Here is a 14871-nt window from a genome sequence, read left to right on the forward strand (position 1 = left end):
ATAAAGTAATCGACTAGCCTGAAGCTAACATTACCAGAGACAGAGGAAGAGGACCCTCTGTGTACTTGTGCTTGTATGATATCAGTTACTGAAATATACAGCAAGCTAATGGATAAACTCAATGGTACACAAACGGCAGTGTGTCTAGATGCTAGCCTTCAAGCTACGGTACAGTGTGCTCACAAATTATATAGAAAACTAGAAAAATATCATCTTTGGTATAGTTGTTGGCAAGTCGTCAAAATGTTGGCCTGCCCCCCTATATCAGTTGATTGGTCGTTTTGTACATGGCATTTAGGTCACTGTAGTTTCAATGCAGTGTGATACGCCTACAAACTGACCGTTTTTTGGGATTGATATAAGCAGGAAGTAAAGTAAATACGTAACACTATTGTTACTAAACAAGACACTTCAACAAGTTGAGGCAATCTCCTGACAACACTCCAATGGATAAACAAAGTGGAATGAAACAAACTAGCCATTCCATGACATTTATGGGCTTTTCAAAGGCACACAACGATGCATCAATGCACGGCCCAACAGCTCCGAACTGTACAACGGAACAGAACATTGAAATCAATTTAAATGAAACAGAAAACGGATCTCCCCCACCTCCCAGAAAAACCCTAGATGCACTATGTACAGTCTAAATGTACAATGTACAGTCGGTATTGATTGGCTTATAGGATTGTGGAATGTCAATATGGGCCTCCTCTTTGACACAAGCACTTGGACCTGCCGACTTGTCTATCTGCCCATAATCATTTAGAGTTTAAATTGGGGTTGAGAGATAGCAGCGGCTAAGTGAAAAGGCTAAGTGGAAAAGGGGGTGCTACTGGACACTGACTACTGAGCATTTTCCACTGCTTTACATAGGTCATTGGAGGACTTAAGAATAGCACCATGGAGCCATCCTGGATACTACACAGGCTAAATGCAGCACAGAGAAGAGGGTAGGCTATGCTGGCTGCCTAGATCAATATGTGTTCTGAACCAGCTACCACTGGATGATCACAACTTAAAGACTCAGCAATATGACAATCAAAACAGAAGGGCGACTTCTTGCTTACAGTCATCAACAACAGATTTTAAAACAGCCAATAGTGGCAGTCTTGCCAGATTTGACTTCAGTATAATGATGTGATATTGCTAAATCTACCTTTAAAGCTAAACAAAGTGAGCGGACTAGAAGAAACACGTTATCATACTAGCTACGGCTAAATGGACAGGAACAGGAGGTTGAAATGCCAGCTTGTGCTAACTTAGCGCTAACCATCAGTTCTGGGCCCTCACAGATGGCAGTTTCCTCCTCCTAGCCCAATGGGTGTCAATGGAAACGAGATAGCCGGTGAGCAGTTGAACATGGATACAGTGGAGCTACTGTGCGTCATGGCATTGAGCGATATGTGCGTGCGCACACACAGACACACACACACACACACTCAGCCAGAGCAAACACTCAGATGGGTGTGTGTCTGCCTTCAGTAAGCCTCAGCATAATGGGTGACTTCCTGGGAGAGGAACAAAAAGGGGTTCTGACGTCACATATTTCACTCCACTCGACACAACCCGCTGCCATGTACAGAATGACTGGAGATTAGAAGAGGACAACTTGTGTGTATTTCACAGTCACAGTATTTGCCAGGGGTATAATACACTGCTTCACAGCGAAGAGGGGAGCACAAACAGAGACTAGACCGCGGTAAGCCAAGTGGCGTCCGTAGCGCTTTTCCTAAACAAAGGAGTGCTTCTCATTCAAGCACATCAACAACATGTATGTTGCATAATATGTATGTTGCATAATGGGCTGTACCGTCGCCTATGGAAATGGTATGTTTATTAATGAGGGTCAAATAAAGACCAAATAAGGGGTCGGGTTCTGCGAAGTGCACACAAAAAATTGTACACACATATAGTACCAGTCAACAGTTTGGACACACCTACTCATTCAAGGGTTTTTCTTTATTTGTACCATTTTCTACATTGTAGAATAATAGTACAGCCATCAAAACTATGAAATAACACATATGGAATCATGTAGTAACCTATTTCTTTTTTTAAATAAATCAAAAGATATTTTATATTTTGATTATTCAAAAGTAGTCACCCTTTGCCTTGATGATAGCTTTGCACACTCTTGGCATTCTCTCAACCAGCTTCACATGGAATGCTTTTCCAACAATCTTGAAGGAGTTCCCACACATGCTGAGCACTTGTTGGCTGCTTTTCCTTCACTCTGCGGTCCAACTCATCCCAAACCAGGTCGGGTGATTGTGGAGGCCAGGTCATCTGATGCAGCACTCCATCACTCTCATTCTTGGTCAAATAGCCCTTACACAGCATGGGCGTGTGTATTGGGGCATTGTTCTGTTGAAAAACAAATGATAGTCCCACTAAGCGCAAACCAAATGGGATGGTGCATCCGCTGCAGAATGCTGTAGTGGTTTCTTTGCAGCAATTCGACCATGAAGGCCTGATTCACGCAGTCTCCTCTGAACAGTTGATGTTGAGATGTGTCTGTTACTTGAACTCGGTGAAGCATTTATTTGGGCTGCAATTTCTGAGGCTGGTAACTCTAATGAACTTATCCTCTGCAACAGAGGTAACTCTGGGTCTTCCTTTCCTGTGGCGGTCCTCACGAGAACCAGTTTCATCGTAGCGCTTGATGGTTTTTGTGACAGGTCACTGGAAGACATGTACCAGATTAAGACATGAAGGTCAGTCAAAGTAATGACGGACTGTTGTTTCTCTTTACTTATTTGAGCTGTTTTTGCCATAATATGGACTTGGTCTTTTACCAAATAGGGCTATCTTCCCACAACACAACTGATTGGCTCAAACGTATTGAGAAGGAAAGAAATCCGACGAATTAACTTAAGGCACACCTGTTAATTGAAATGCATTCCAGGTGACTACCTCATGAAGCTGGTTGAGAGAATGCCAAGAGTGTGCAAATCTGTCATCAAGGCAAAGGGTGGCTACTTTGAAGAATCTCAAATATAAAATCTATTTTGATTTGTTTAACACTTTTTTGGTTACTACATGATTCCATCTATGTTATTTCATAGTTTTGATGTCTTATTCTACAATGTAGAAAATAGTCAAATAAAGAAAAACCCTGAAATTAGTAAGTGTGTCCAAACTTTTGACTGGTACTGTATACACACACGCGCCCAAACACACACTGACACAAACGCCTAAAGCATCATGCTCCATTAAATCCCTAAGGAGCACCTCTGAGGACTTGGGTGCTTATGTGAGGTCTAAAAGGCCAAATCAGAATGCCGTGAGGGCCCAGGACACAAGAGGAGAGTCAACGGAGACATGTCATTGGCTGAGAAAGCAACCAGGACTGTGATTGGATGGAAACTGCAGAACTCTTCTACAGCTGTAGGATCTTAATTGGATCAACGTGGAAAACTTTCCCTTACTAAATATGTATCAACCCCTACAAAAAGATCCATCAATTATAATCCACATTTCCTGTTGCTGCAGGATTATTTTCCTGCTGAAGAAAACTAGCTCAAATTAAGTTACTACATCTGTAAGGACCCAGCTTTCATTAAAGAGGATGCTTGAGTAACACTCATGCACACAATGGATATTCTCACCCATAACACAATTGGACCGGCTTAATTGAAGTTGCACTATGTAGAATAAAATTCAAATAGTTTGCATGCAACGTCAGTGGAGAGATGGGGAGTCCACAGGGACAAGAGAGAGGGGAGATAGGATGAGGACGGGGGGAGAATGATTGGGATGGAGGATGAAAGAGGCAAGGAGGGATGGATGGATGGAGAAAGAAGGATGAGATGGGAGAAAGGGAGGGCACGAGGGATGGGGGGGTTACTCACTACTGTGCGCAGTCGATGAGCTGGTACTCGTTGGAGCGCTCGAAGCACGCCTTCACGCCTTCATCGTCCCAGAGCTGCTTGGCATGTTCGAAGAACTCCTGTTTTTCCACGAATGAAAATAAAAGAGGGAAGAACAGAGAGGGACAGGGTTAGGAGGAGGAGAGACACGTAACAGCCCAGGGAGAAACCTGTGTTGTCAAAGCAGAGTGTCTTCAACAGGGGATTTTCTTTTGGACAAGAGAGCCAACTTATCATCACTTTGAGTTCCATGTATATTTGCATGATAGATTAAAGTACATTTCATGTAAGTGCCCTCTGTAGCAGCAGGTTAGATGATCACAAGTGTCTTCCATTATACATTATTCACGTGTTGCACCACGTGAAAAGATTGGTCATAAGGGATGAAATAAATAAAACTAAGGTGGAAAACGTCTGATCCATTCACAGCGTGAACACAAAAACAAGAAAAAGGGGGGTAAAATGATACCGCTCGCGGAAAAAGAGCATCCCCATAATTACCAATTCAATGAGGGGCTAGTGAGTGGAGAAGCAGTCTATGGTTTGTAAGGACAGAAGGTGTGTGGTGGAGGAGGTTGGGAAGGGAACTTGTATCATATGAGGACAGGGCTAATCTCACATGATATTGGTGGCTTTTAGAGAGCCAGAGAGACATACTGTATAAAGATGAACTTTTAATATCCAAACTGAGAACGACAAGACAATATAATGCTGAACTTTTAGGGACAAACCAGCGCTAAAATCCAAAACGCTTTTTTGGACACAACACAAACACATTGTTCGCTGTCTTCTGCCTCAGAAGTATACCGATAGGAAAGAGGGAGGGAGGGAGAAGGGAGGGATGATTGGAGGCAGGAAGACGAACAGAGGAGAGAGGGAGGTTCTGAGAAACAGAGGCTCGTTCCTTAGAGAGAGTCGAGTGATGGGTATACAATAATTAGTCCCCCGGCGGGGTCATCACATAATAACCACAACACAGGCAAACAAATGGCAACAGACACTCAAAACAAACTCAAATGCTAAACAGGGCTTGACATCAACTTTTTTTTATCTACTTGTCCATCGAACAAGGTAGGACAGATTATTCACTTTCGAAAGTTACTTGTCCCAACAAGATCATTTGTCCCAATAATTCTCAACACCCAATTTTGAGAGACGGTTTTACAACCAGAGTATGAAGCATTGGTTTCATCAACTCTCTCCCCCTCCCCGGCAACAGCCCACTGGCACGTACGCAGTTGATGCCAACACCATGACTTTTCCAGGATTTTCATTGCTGACCTAAAATGTGTTATAACTGGGCAAATAACTCACTAACTAGCAATGAATATCAACAAATGTGCACACGTGGCTCGCTTTGATCTCAAAAATGTATGTCACGAGTTCATGATTGAACGCGACTGCATGATTGAAAGACTGCTCGTGCCTGTCAATGAAGGCCTACAATAAATTCTACTGCGATGCGCTCTGCAAAGATTGGGAGGACAAATGGCGTCGGAGAATGCAGACGTTTTACGTACCCCCAGCCGATTGTTTTTGTTTGTTTATCTGCAACTCACTTTTTTACTTATTTTGTACATAATGTTGCCACTACCATCTCTTATGACCGAAAATAACTTCTAGACATCAGGACTGCGATTACTCAGCAGACTAGAGAATCCTTTTTTTCCTTTCACGACTGACGAGCCCGACACGAAGGATACACTGCTTCCTCGGGAACAGGCCCCGATCCCCGTGATATGCGTGAAGAGGAGGCGGAGAAAGAGGGGCCGGAGGTCGGGCTGCTATCTGAGAATTCATAGGTGATTGAATAAACCCCCACTTCCCTCCAATCTGCTAGCAAACGTGCAATCTTTGGAGAATAAAATCGACGAGTTATGAGGAAAATTAAACTACCAACGGGACATTAAAAACTGTAACATCTTATGCTTCATGGAGTCGTGGCTGAATGATGACAATATCAACATACAGCTGGCTGGTTATACGATGTACCGGCAGGATAGAACAGAAAAATGCGAAAGGCCCAGTACATCACTGGGGCCAAGCTTCCTGCCATCCAGGACCTCTATACCAGGCGGTGTCAGAGGAAGGCCCTAAAAATTGTCAAAGACTCCAGCCACCCTAGTCATAGACTGTTCTCTCTGCTACCGCACGGCAAGCGGTACCGGAGCGCCAAGTCTAGGTCCAAGAGGCTTCTAAACAGCTTCTAACCCCAAACCATAAGAATCCTGAACATCTAGTCAAATAGCTCCCCAGACTATTTGCAGTGCCCCCCCCCCCCCCTCTGTATCGGTACCACCCTGTATATAGTCTCGCTATTGTACTGCTGCTCTTTAATTACTTGTTACTTTTATCTCTTATTCTTATCCGTAATTTTTTTAAACTGCATTGTTGGTTAGGGGCGCGTAAGTAAGCATTACACCTGTTGTATTCGGCGCATTTAACTAATAGAATTTGATTTGAACACATCGCACTTTGATCCAATTCTGCCTGGGGTAGAGACATTTTTGATATATTGTGATGTTTTTTTTTTTACTTGTCCATTCAGACAACTTAAATATATATAATCTGCTTGTCCAACAATTTGTTTTAATTGACCCGGACAAGTGCTAATGTCAAGGCCTGCTAAAGTCGCTAACGCCGATGCAACAAGGGCTTGAGCAAAGTTTGATCCAGCCTTGTTCACGATTCTGCTAAACAGTCTGCACTGAACCACTGCGAAGTATTGACCATGTATCTGCTATCTACTAGGGATACAACATTGTTTTCCCAATTCAAATATTTAAAGTTACAAGTGCATCGGTCCGCAGCCCCCAAACCGATCCAAATGTAGCATGCAATTCACTTGAATTTTTCCCTCATTACATTCTTTCTATCGTCCCAAATGTTTTTGTTTTAAATCTTATTTTGTGACAACTGATGCTTTCTCTCCTTTAGTGTCGAACTGCATGTAACTGTTGACAGTCATTAATCTACAAGTAATTCTGCATGCTGAACAACCCAAGGCAATTAGTACTGTTCAGTAGCCTAGTCAAACTGCGCAGTGTGCCCAGCTTCGCAGGCTGAACAACCCCAGGCAATGTGTACTGTTCAGTAGCCTAGTCAAACTGCGCAGTGTGCCCAGCTTCGCAGGCTGAACAACCCCAGGCAATGTGTACTGTTCAGTAGCCTAGTCAAACTGCGCAGTGTGCCCAGCTTCGCAGGCTGAACAACCCCAGGCAATGTGTACTGTTCAGTAGCCTAGTCAAACTGCGCAGTGTGCCCAGCTTCGCAGGCTGAACAACCCAAGGCAATTAGTACTGTTCAGTAGCCTAGTCAAACTGCGCAGTGTGCCCAGCTTCGCAGGCTGAACAACCCAAGGCAATTAGTACTGTTCAGTAGCCTAGTCAAACTGCGCAGTGTGCCCAGCTTCGCAGGCTGAACAACCCCAGGCAATGTGTACTGTTCAGTAGCCTAGTCAAACTGCGCAGTGTGCCCAGCTTCGCAGGCTGAACAGAATGGGCAGCCTGTTCCTGAGCTTGCACATCTGTGAGGCACCACAAAATGGCTTGCGTGATATTAGGCTTTATTAGTTGAGTGACAACCTATTTATTTGCTAGGTTATTATTATCTATGTGCCGTTGAAAACGTTGTTTTACCGTAATAAAGGTAAGCTACCGGCGACAACTCTCATCTGGCTATACCTGCTGATCGGGGCTTTCAACAGATTTTATTTTGATTGTTCAGGTTTACCATAGGCAATAGTTTTGGTAGTTTTTCTTTAAACAAAATCAGTGTATATGCTATTTTTAGATATACTGTACAAGGTAAAGCTTATAATTTCCTAATGGGGAACACAATCACTTTTGCAAGGGCACACTGCATGGCCGAAGGGAGAGAGTAGAAGATCACTTCATTACAACTTCCAAATGGTCAAAACAATTGGATTTTGAGATGGGGGGGTGAAATCCAAAGTTGTGCTATATATTCATATGTCTTAGCTAATTTGTAAACAATAAATATTTACATATTAGTGGGTGATGGTGATTTCAGAACCAAAGTACGTGGGACAAAAAAACATTGCCCTAATCTTATTGGTAGTGGGTTGGTAGATCCCTAGTCTACCTTATAGCTCAGATCAGTTGCCTACATAGTACATACACCATAGACACACACACACAGAGAGAGAGGTCAGCTCAGACAGACCCAGCTCAGAGAGGCACAGCTCATGAGCTCCATCAGCCACAGATGTTAATGTACAATGGAAAATGTGTTTATGCAACAAATGATAGTGCATCAAATCATATCGCATCGATTCGTTCTCTAATCAAAACGAATCGCACAAAATATAAATGCAACAATTTATATATATTTATATATATATATATTTATATATATTATATATATTTATATATTTATAAATGCAACAATTGGCTGGGCCCACCCAAATGGGAGCCAGGCCCAGCCAATCAAAATTACTTTTTCCCCACAAAAAGGCTTTATTACAAACAGAAATACTCCTCAGTTTTATCAGCCGTCCGGGTGACTGGTCTCAGACAATCCCACAGTAGAAGAAGTTATATGTGGATGTCATGGCTGGAATGGTTACACGTTGTCTGTGGTTAAGATGCCGGTTGGACATACTGTCAAATTCTCTAAAACGACATTGGTAGAGAAATAAACATTCAATTCTCTGGCAACAGCTCTGATGGACATTCCTGCAGTCACCATGCCAATTGTGCGCTCCCTCAAAACGTGAGACATCTGTGGCATTGTGTTGTGTAACACATTTTAGAGTCTCCTTTATTGTCCCCAGCACAAGGTGCACCTGTGTAATGATCATGTTGTTTAATCAGCTTCTTGATATGTCACACACATCAGGTGGATGGAAATGCTCACTTACAGGGATGTAAACACATTTGTGCACAAAATTTGAGCGAAATAAGCTTTTTGTGCTTATGGAACATTTCTGGGATATTTTATTTCAGCTCATGAAACATGGGACCAATACTTTACATGTTGTGTTAATATTTTTTGTTCAGTATAAAACGTATCGTTCCTGTATCATATCAGAGCCCATCTATCTAGAAACGTATCGATTGGTCTTAAAAGGAAAAGATGGACATCCCTACTATCTACCATTCCAGAAACCCAACACAGTAGGACATTTAGTCATATTGTCATAGTTTACTTTCATACGGTGGTAGAGAAAGGTTTTCACCATGCACGCCTCAAAGCTGCCATCAGAGGGAAAAATCATCCTTCCACACACTGGAATGTGCAAATTGCAAGAAAAAAATTCTTACATAGTTCCTATGATATTTCATAACAAATACAAAAAACGCTCCAAAACGACTTACTAAGCGTCACTTATCAGGTTTAATGTCTCCACTGAAATACAGCTCTGTATATGATCACAACCGCACCTCTCGGACTTCCTCTTTGCCCCCATTAGTTCCAGGTGACATTTTGATGTACTGACCCAGCAGAGTCGCTCTCTCCACAAAGCAGAGTCAGGATGTCTCGCTCTCTCCACAAAGCAGAGTCAGGATGTCTCGCTCTCTCCACAAAGCAGAGTCAGGATGTCGCTCTCCACAAAGCAGAGTCAGAATCTCTCTTTCTCCACAAAGCAGAGTGGGGATCTCTTTCGCCACATGCAAAGCAGAGTCAGGATCTCTCTTTCTCCACAAAGCAGAGTGCGTCTCTCTGCCAGGGCAGTTTCCTAGTCAAGGCTGATGATCTTACCGCGGGAACAGGAAGTTGATAAGCGGAGAGGAGGAAAGAAGCGGGAGGACACCGAGCCAGTTCATATGCTCTGCTGCCTATATCAGCCCAGATGCTGCTGTACTATGTGTTTACAGGGAGAATGGAGAAGATACAGGGATGTTGCTTTAACATGTGCCATGTTATTATGTTACAGCAACACTGATCCAGGTACTATCTGTCTTGTGACAGGAAAATTTGATGTTTTTCCCCAAATTAATGAGTTATTACTTGCACTGGACCAAAACAGGGAGCACAACGAGGGTGCTCTAAAATGTCTTAGAACTACTATTTCCATGTGACAAACACCCAGCCCATCTGTTTCTACAATTTTGTCAAATTGTTTTTGACTTAGCAAGTGAATGATTGAGCATTGTGGAGTGTAGAAATGAGGAGGTACCCAGCCTAGTTAAATCCACCTCGAAAATAAGTGAAATCCACGACTTCGGCTACGTTTAGACAGGCAGCCCAATTCTGATATTCTTTTCACTAAAAGGTATTTTGACCAATCAGATCAGCTCTGAAAAGTTCTGACGTGAAAAGATCTAATGCGATTGATTGGTCAAAAGACCAATTAGTGGAAAAAATGATCAGAATTGGGCTGCCTGTCTAAACGCTGTTAATGAAATCCAAATTTACACCAGTTTAAATTGCTGGAAAATCACCCGAGCTAAAACCAAAGGAACTGTAAAGAACGTATGTAGCCTGTGACAGGCAGCATATCACATGGCTGGGGATCACTAAAGCGGCTCTGTGGGTCCCCACAGTCAAAACTCACAAGGCCCAACACTGAGCCCTGGGGAACACCTGGTGACACAAAAACACGTTAACAAAACCCTGATGCCCATTTAACAAGTATGTCCTTTACTGTACCTAGGCCTTCATTAGCGATGAAGCGATGGTAAAAAGAGTAATTAGGAGTGTGTTAAACAGAGCTAGTCCTGTGCCAAGTGGCTTTGGCTAATGGCGCCCCTGGCTACTTTGGGGCTTCCTCCAGTCCCTCCACACCGCTACCCTAGTTATCAACACTCCCCCTTGTATACCCTCCAGTGGATCAGTGAGGGAGATTGTGCTAGGATACCACTGTCTTTAGTGCCACAACATTTGAGCTCCCAGGGTAGGGTCTCAATCTATGGCGTGTTTGTTCATTTTTAGGGCCACAGTTCTGTCCAGGTGGGTGCTAAGTGATGGGTTAGGCAGGGTTCAGGCAGCGCCTGTGGTCTGGTACCTGACCTAGAACCCAGGAAGGCCATGTTTTCATTGGGGATGTTCCATTCAAAACAAGTGTGTGTGGGTGGTTGGAGGGAGAGAGGGGGGTACTAGCCGTGTCTTCTGCAACACTAACAATGTTATGGTAACCTTCACAGACAAATCTACATTCTGGTGAGACGACATCCTCAGCCATGTGTAACAAGTAATGAGCACACTTACAATGAAATAAAAAGCCTTTTTGGTAGCCTGCCTGTCAGCTACGGTTTGCTGTCACTAAACGCTCAATTAAATGTTCAAGTGTTTCAGTTGTTTGTGCGTATGGATGCAGGGTTGAATACAATTGTATGCATGTTCCATAAAACTCACGTTGCAATTTCCACATTGTTAGTCATGGCCATCCTTTTTTGAATCAACTTTAATGAAAACAACATCAAAACAAGAAGTCCCAAGAACAACTCCCTTGAATGAATTTCTGCTCAGAAACCAAATTTCAGAGTACAATCAGACAAAGGATTCTTAGATATATTTGTCAACGCACAGCTATGCATTATGCAATTTCTCAGGAATCCCACTCTCACAGAGCATGCTTTTCTGCCCCAGGTTTAGCTTTCCTGTCACACATAAAGCTACGATGAGTCATCAACAAAATGAAGAGGATATTTTTAGCACCTAATAGTTCTCGAACACAACACACACCCTCAGACAAAACCGTCAGGGGAGACATAATGCTGGTCACAACGCCAGCGAGGCATGATCCTGCGTCTCTCAGATACGTCCTGTTACACTTCAAAACACCCCTTCCTGTCAAACACACACACAACTGTCTCTCTGCCCTTTTGCCTGTCTGTCAGTCTGTCACTAAAATAATCTGGTGTAAATGGCTGCCGTCAGGAAATGGTGATGCAGGCCAGAGCAAAGGAGCCCCAGACAAAGGATTAACAGGAAGAGATCTAGAGAGAAGACGAGAGCAAACGAGAGAAGAGAGTAAGAGAAAGAGAGAGAAAACAAGAGAGCAAACGAGAGAGAGAGTAAGAGAGAGAGAGAAAACAAGAGAGTAAGAGAAAAAACAAGAGAGCAAATGAGAGAAGAGAGTAAGAGAAAGAGAGAGAAAACAAGAGAGCAAACGAGAGAGAGAGAAAACAAGAGAGTAAGAGAAAAAACAAGAGAGCAAATGAGAGAAGAGAGTAAGAGAAAGAGAGAGAAAACAAGAGAGCAAACGAGAGAGAGAGTAAGAGAGAGAGAGAAAACAAGAGAAGAGAGAGAAAACAAGAGAAGAGAGTAAGAGAAAAAACAAGAGAGCAAATGAGAGAAGAGAGTAAGAGAGAGAGAAAACAAGAGAACAAATGAGAGAAGAGAGTAAGAGAAAGAGAGAGCAAACGAGAGAAGAGAGTAAGAGAAAGAGAGAGCAAACGAGAGAAGAGAGTAAGAGAACATCTGGTCTCTTCTTGATGTATGAATTTTTCACTGGCAGACAAAGAGAAGAACAGCACTGAAATGGATCTGTCGGTGACAATGTGTTGAAATGCTAGCCTGACATACACACTCCTGAGACCAAAAAAGCCCTATGAGGTAACATTTTACTAACATGTCACACGGCACTTCAGGATTAATCCACAATTAGCAATGGTCGCTTTTAATCGAGTTTAAGGAAGTTCGGGAGGGCACACAATTATACAGTAGTATTAGTGTCTTCAACAAGCATTACAAAACGCCATTGCTGATGCATGTCTGAAGACTAGAGGTCTGTGTCTCATGATAATTTTATTTGGATTTTAAAGCATATCGGTCTTCAACTTGCCATCATTGGCCTACTAAAGAACGTAGGACTGATCTAACGGCTTACACATACTATAGGTAACTGCCCCAAAATAATGGAAACACATGAGTATACAAAGTATATTGAAAGCAGGTGCTTCCACACAGGTGTTGTTTGAGTTAATTAAGCAATTAACATCATGCATAATGATAATGGGCAGGCCATTATTTTGTCTACCATGGCTATGCCCCCATAGGATGACAATGCCCCTATCCACAGGGCAGGAGTGGTCACTGAATGCTTTGATGAGCATGAATACGATGTTAACCATATGCCATGGCCATCTCAGTCATCAGATCTCAACCTAGTTGAACACTTATGGGAGATTCTAAAGTGGTGCCTGAGACGGCGTTTTCCACCACCATCAACAAAACACCAAATTATGGAGTTTCTCGTGGAACAATGGTTTCGCATCCCTCCAATAGAGTTCCAGACTCTTGTAGAATCTATGCCAAGGTGCATTGAAGCTGTTCTGGCTCGTGGTGGCCAACGCCCAATATACTGTATGTATACTATGTAGGCTTAATGAAGTTAAAGAGAGGCAGTTTACTCCATATCGTACTGTATGGTATCAATCCCGTCCACCATTCCAGCCCTGTCGTCCATTACACTCTGGAGCGTCCCTCCAGCCGACAATCTAAAAACACACTGGCGCTTCTCTCTCCTCTTCCGATGGCTTAACAAAGGAGGCCTAATATGATCAAGCTGTGTGTGTGTGTGTGTGTGTGTAGAGAAGCAGGAGACACTCCTCAGGGCTCGGGTTTAGGGATGCTCGTGACACAGCCTGAATAAACGCAGTGTGCAGTTTACGGTCTCTAATGGAGGGGCCCGTGAAAGACAGCAAACGGAACGATGTGTACTTAGCTTACGTCTCCTTAACCGTTTCATACCTATGGCCAGGTACCGCATTCTCACCATATTGGCCAAACCCATTCGTATGTTTTGTATTGACAATTCTGTAGTTGTCTCAGATAGATGTATTCATTGGTAGATTCCGCAATTTACAGGAGATATTAACGTGCGTTTTATATCATTGATAGTTTCCGCTTAACACCTGCATCTGCCATAAATATTTCCCGCTAAATAGAATAGATAGACAAGTAGATAAAGTGTAGTCGTGATGTTGCATAATGAAGTATCACATGTCAACTTCGGACAAATGCAAAAAGCAGGTCAAACTGAACACGAGAATGCATTGGAGCCAAGTCGCAGGCCCAAAATACTATCTACGATTATTCTAGTCTAGCCGCTACTGGCACCATGTCAAGAAATCTTGGAATGGATAAAAAAAAATTAATGCTCTTCAATTATGTAACCACAATCAAATGCTCAACTGCTGAAGCGTTATTTTGAGAAAGGGGAAATCTGTAGTTGCTACATCCATTTTTAAACTTATAAATGAATGATATATTCTTCAAGAATAAATGGGTATATATATATAACTTATAAATTCCTCATGAACTTAGTTCAACTGTGGCACCTGGTCAGAACCCAAGGTATAAGATTGTTCTACTCCAATGTTTGATATCATGGATGGTCAGTCCATAGCGCTATCTATGAATTTGAGAGTAATTACATTTCTCCAGACCCATCCTTCAGCTTTTTACCAAAACAGATGTGGGGTGATCCACTTTATTATTGTTCAACTGTTGATTGGGCCTTTAAAGCAGTGGTTTTTAACCAAGGGTGTATGTCACCTGCTGCCAATAGAAGCATTTGAGCCAGGGCCACAGCAACACAAGCCATATATTTTGCAATATATTTTTTCCCCCCCTAAATAAATCACTGAACAATCTTTGAAAAAAAAGAAACACGTCTATTCGCGGTTTCATATTGCAGTATGAAAAAATGGACTACTGTGATTCTCAATTATCAACGAATGCGGGTGGGTAGAGATTAAAGCGTATGGTATGCAGACTCTGCATTTTATTGTTTTAATAATCTGAATGGAACCATTTTGAAAGTGCGTGTGTGTGGGCATTGTGAATTTAGTTGAAGGCATAATTTCATTCATTCAGGTTTAAATGAGAAAAAACGTGGATAAATCCATTTATTTCTCAACACCGGACTCTTTTTAAAGTCTGTTTTTTAGCAACATTAAGAAGCTAATTGGATGATATGATTTACCTAAAGGCCTATATAGCCTAGCATGGAAGTAAAGACATCACATCAAATGTCAAATCTTCAGCAGAGGCCAATGCTGAAATGTATTATTGTAATCTTTTAAAA

General features: G+C 42.5%; 1 protein-coding gene across 2 annotated transcripts in view; it reads right to left on the reverse strand.

Annotated features, from left to right (window-relative positions):
* Positions 1–14871, reverse strand: part of LOC129859215 (guanine nucleotide-binding protein G(olf) subunit alpha-like) — a 62779-nt gene that overhangs the window by 27897 nt on the left and 20011 nt on the right. For both annotated transcript variants that reach the window (XM_055928702.1, XM_055928703.1), the window contains exon 5: positions 3855–3952. In XM_055928702.1, coding sequence (XP_055784677.1) covers positions 3855–3952 — 98 coding nt within the window. The remainder of the gene's footprint in view (positions 1–3854; positions 3953–14871) is intronic.

Source organism: Salvelinus fontinalis, chromosome 7 (assembly GCF_029448725.1).
Source record: "Salvelinus fontinalis isolate EN_2023a chromosome 7, ASM2944872v1, whole genome shotgun sequence".
Taxonomy (NCBI): domain Eukaryota; kingdom Metazoa; phylum Chordata; class Actinopteri; order Salmoniformes; family Salmonidae; genus Salvelinus; species Salvelinus fontinalis.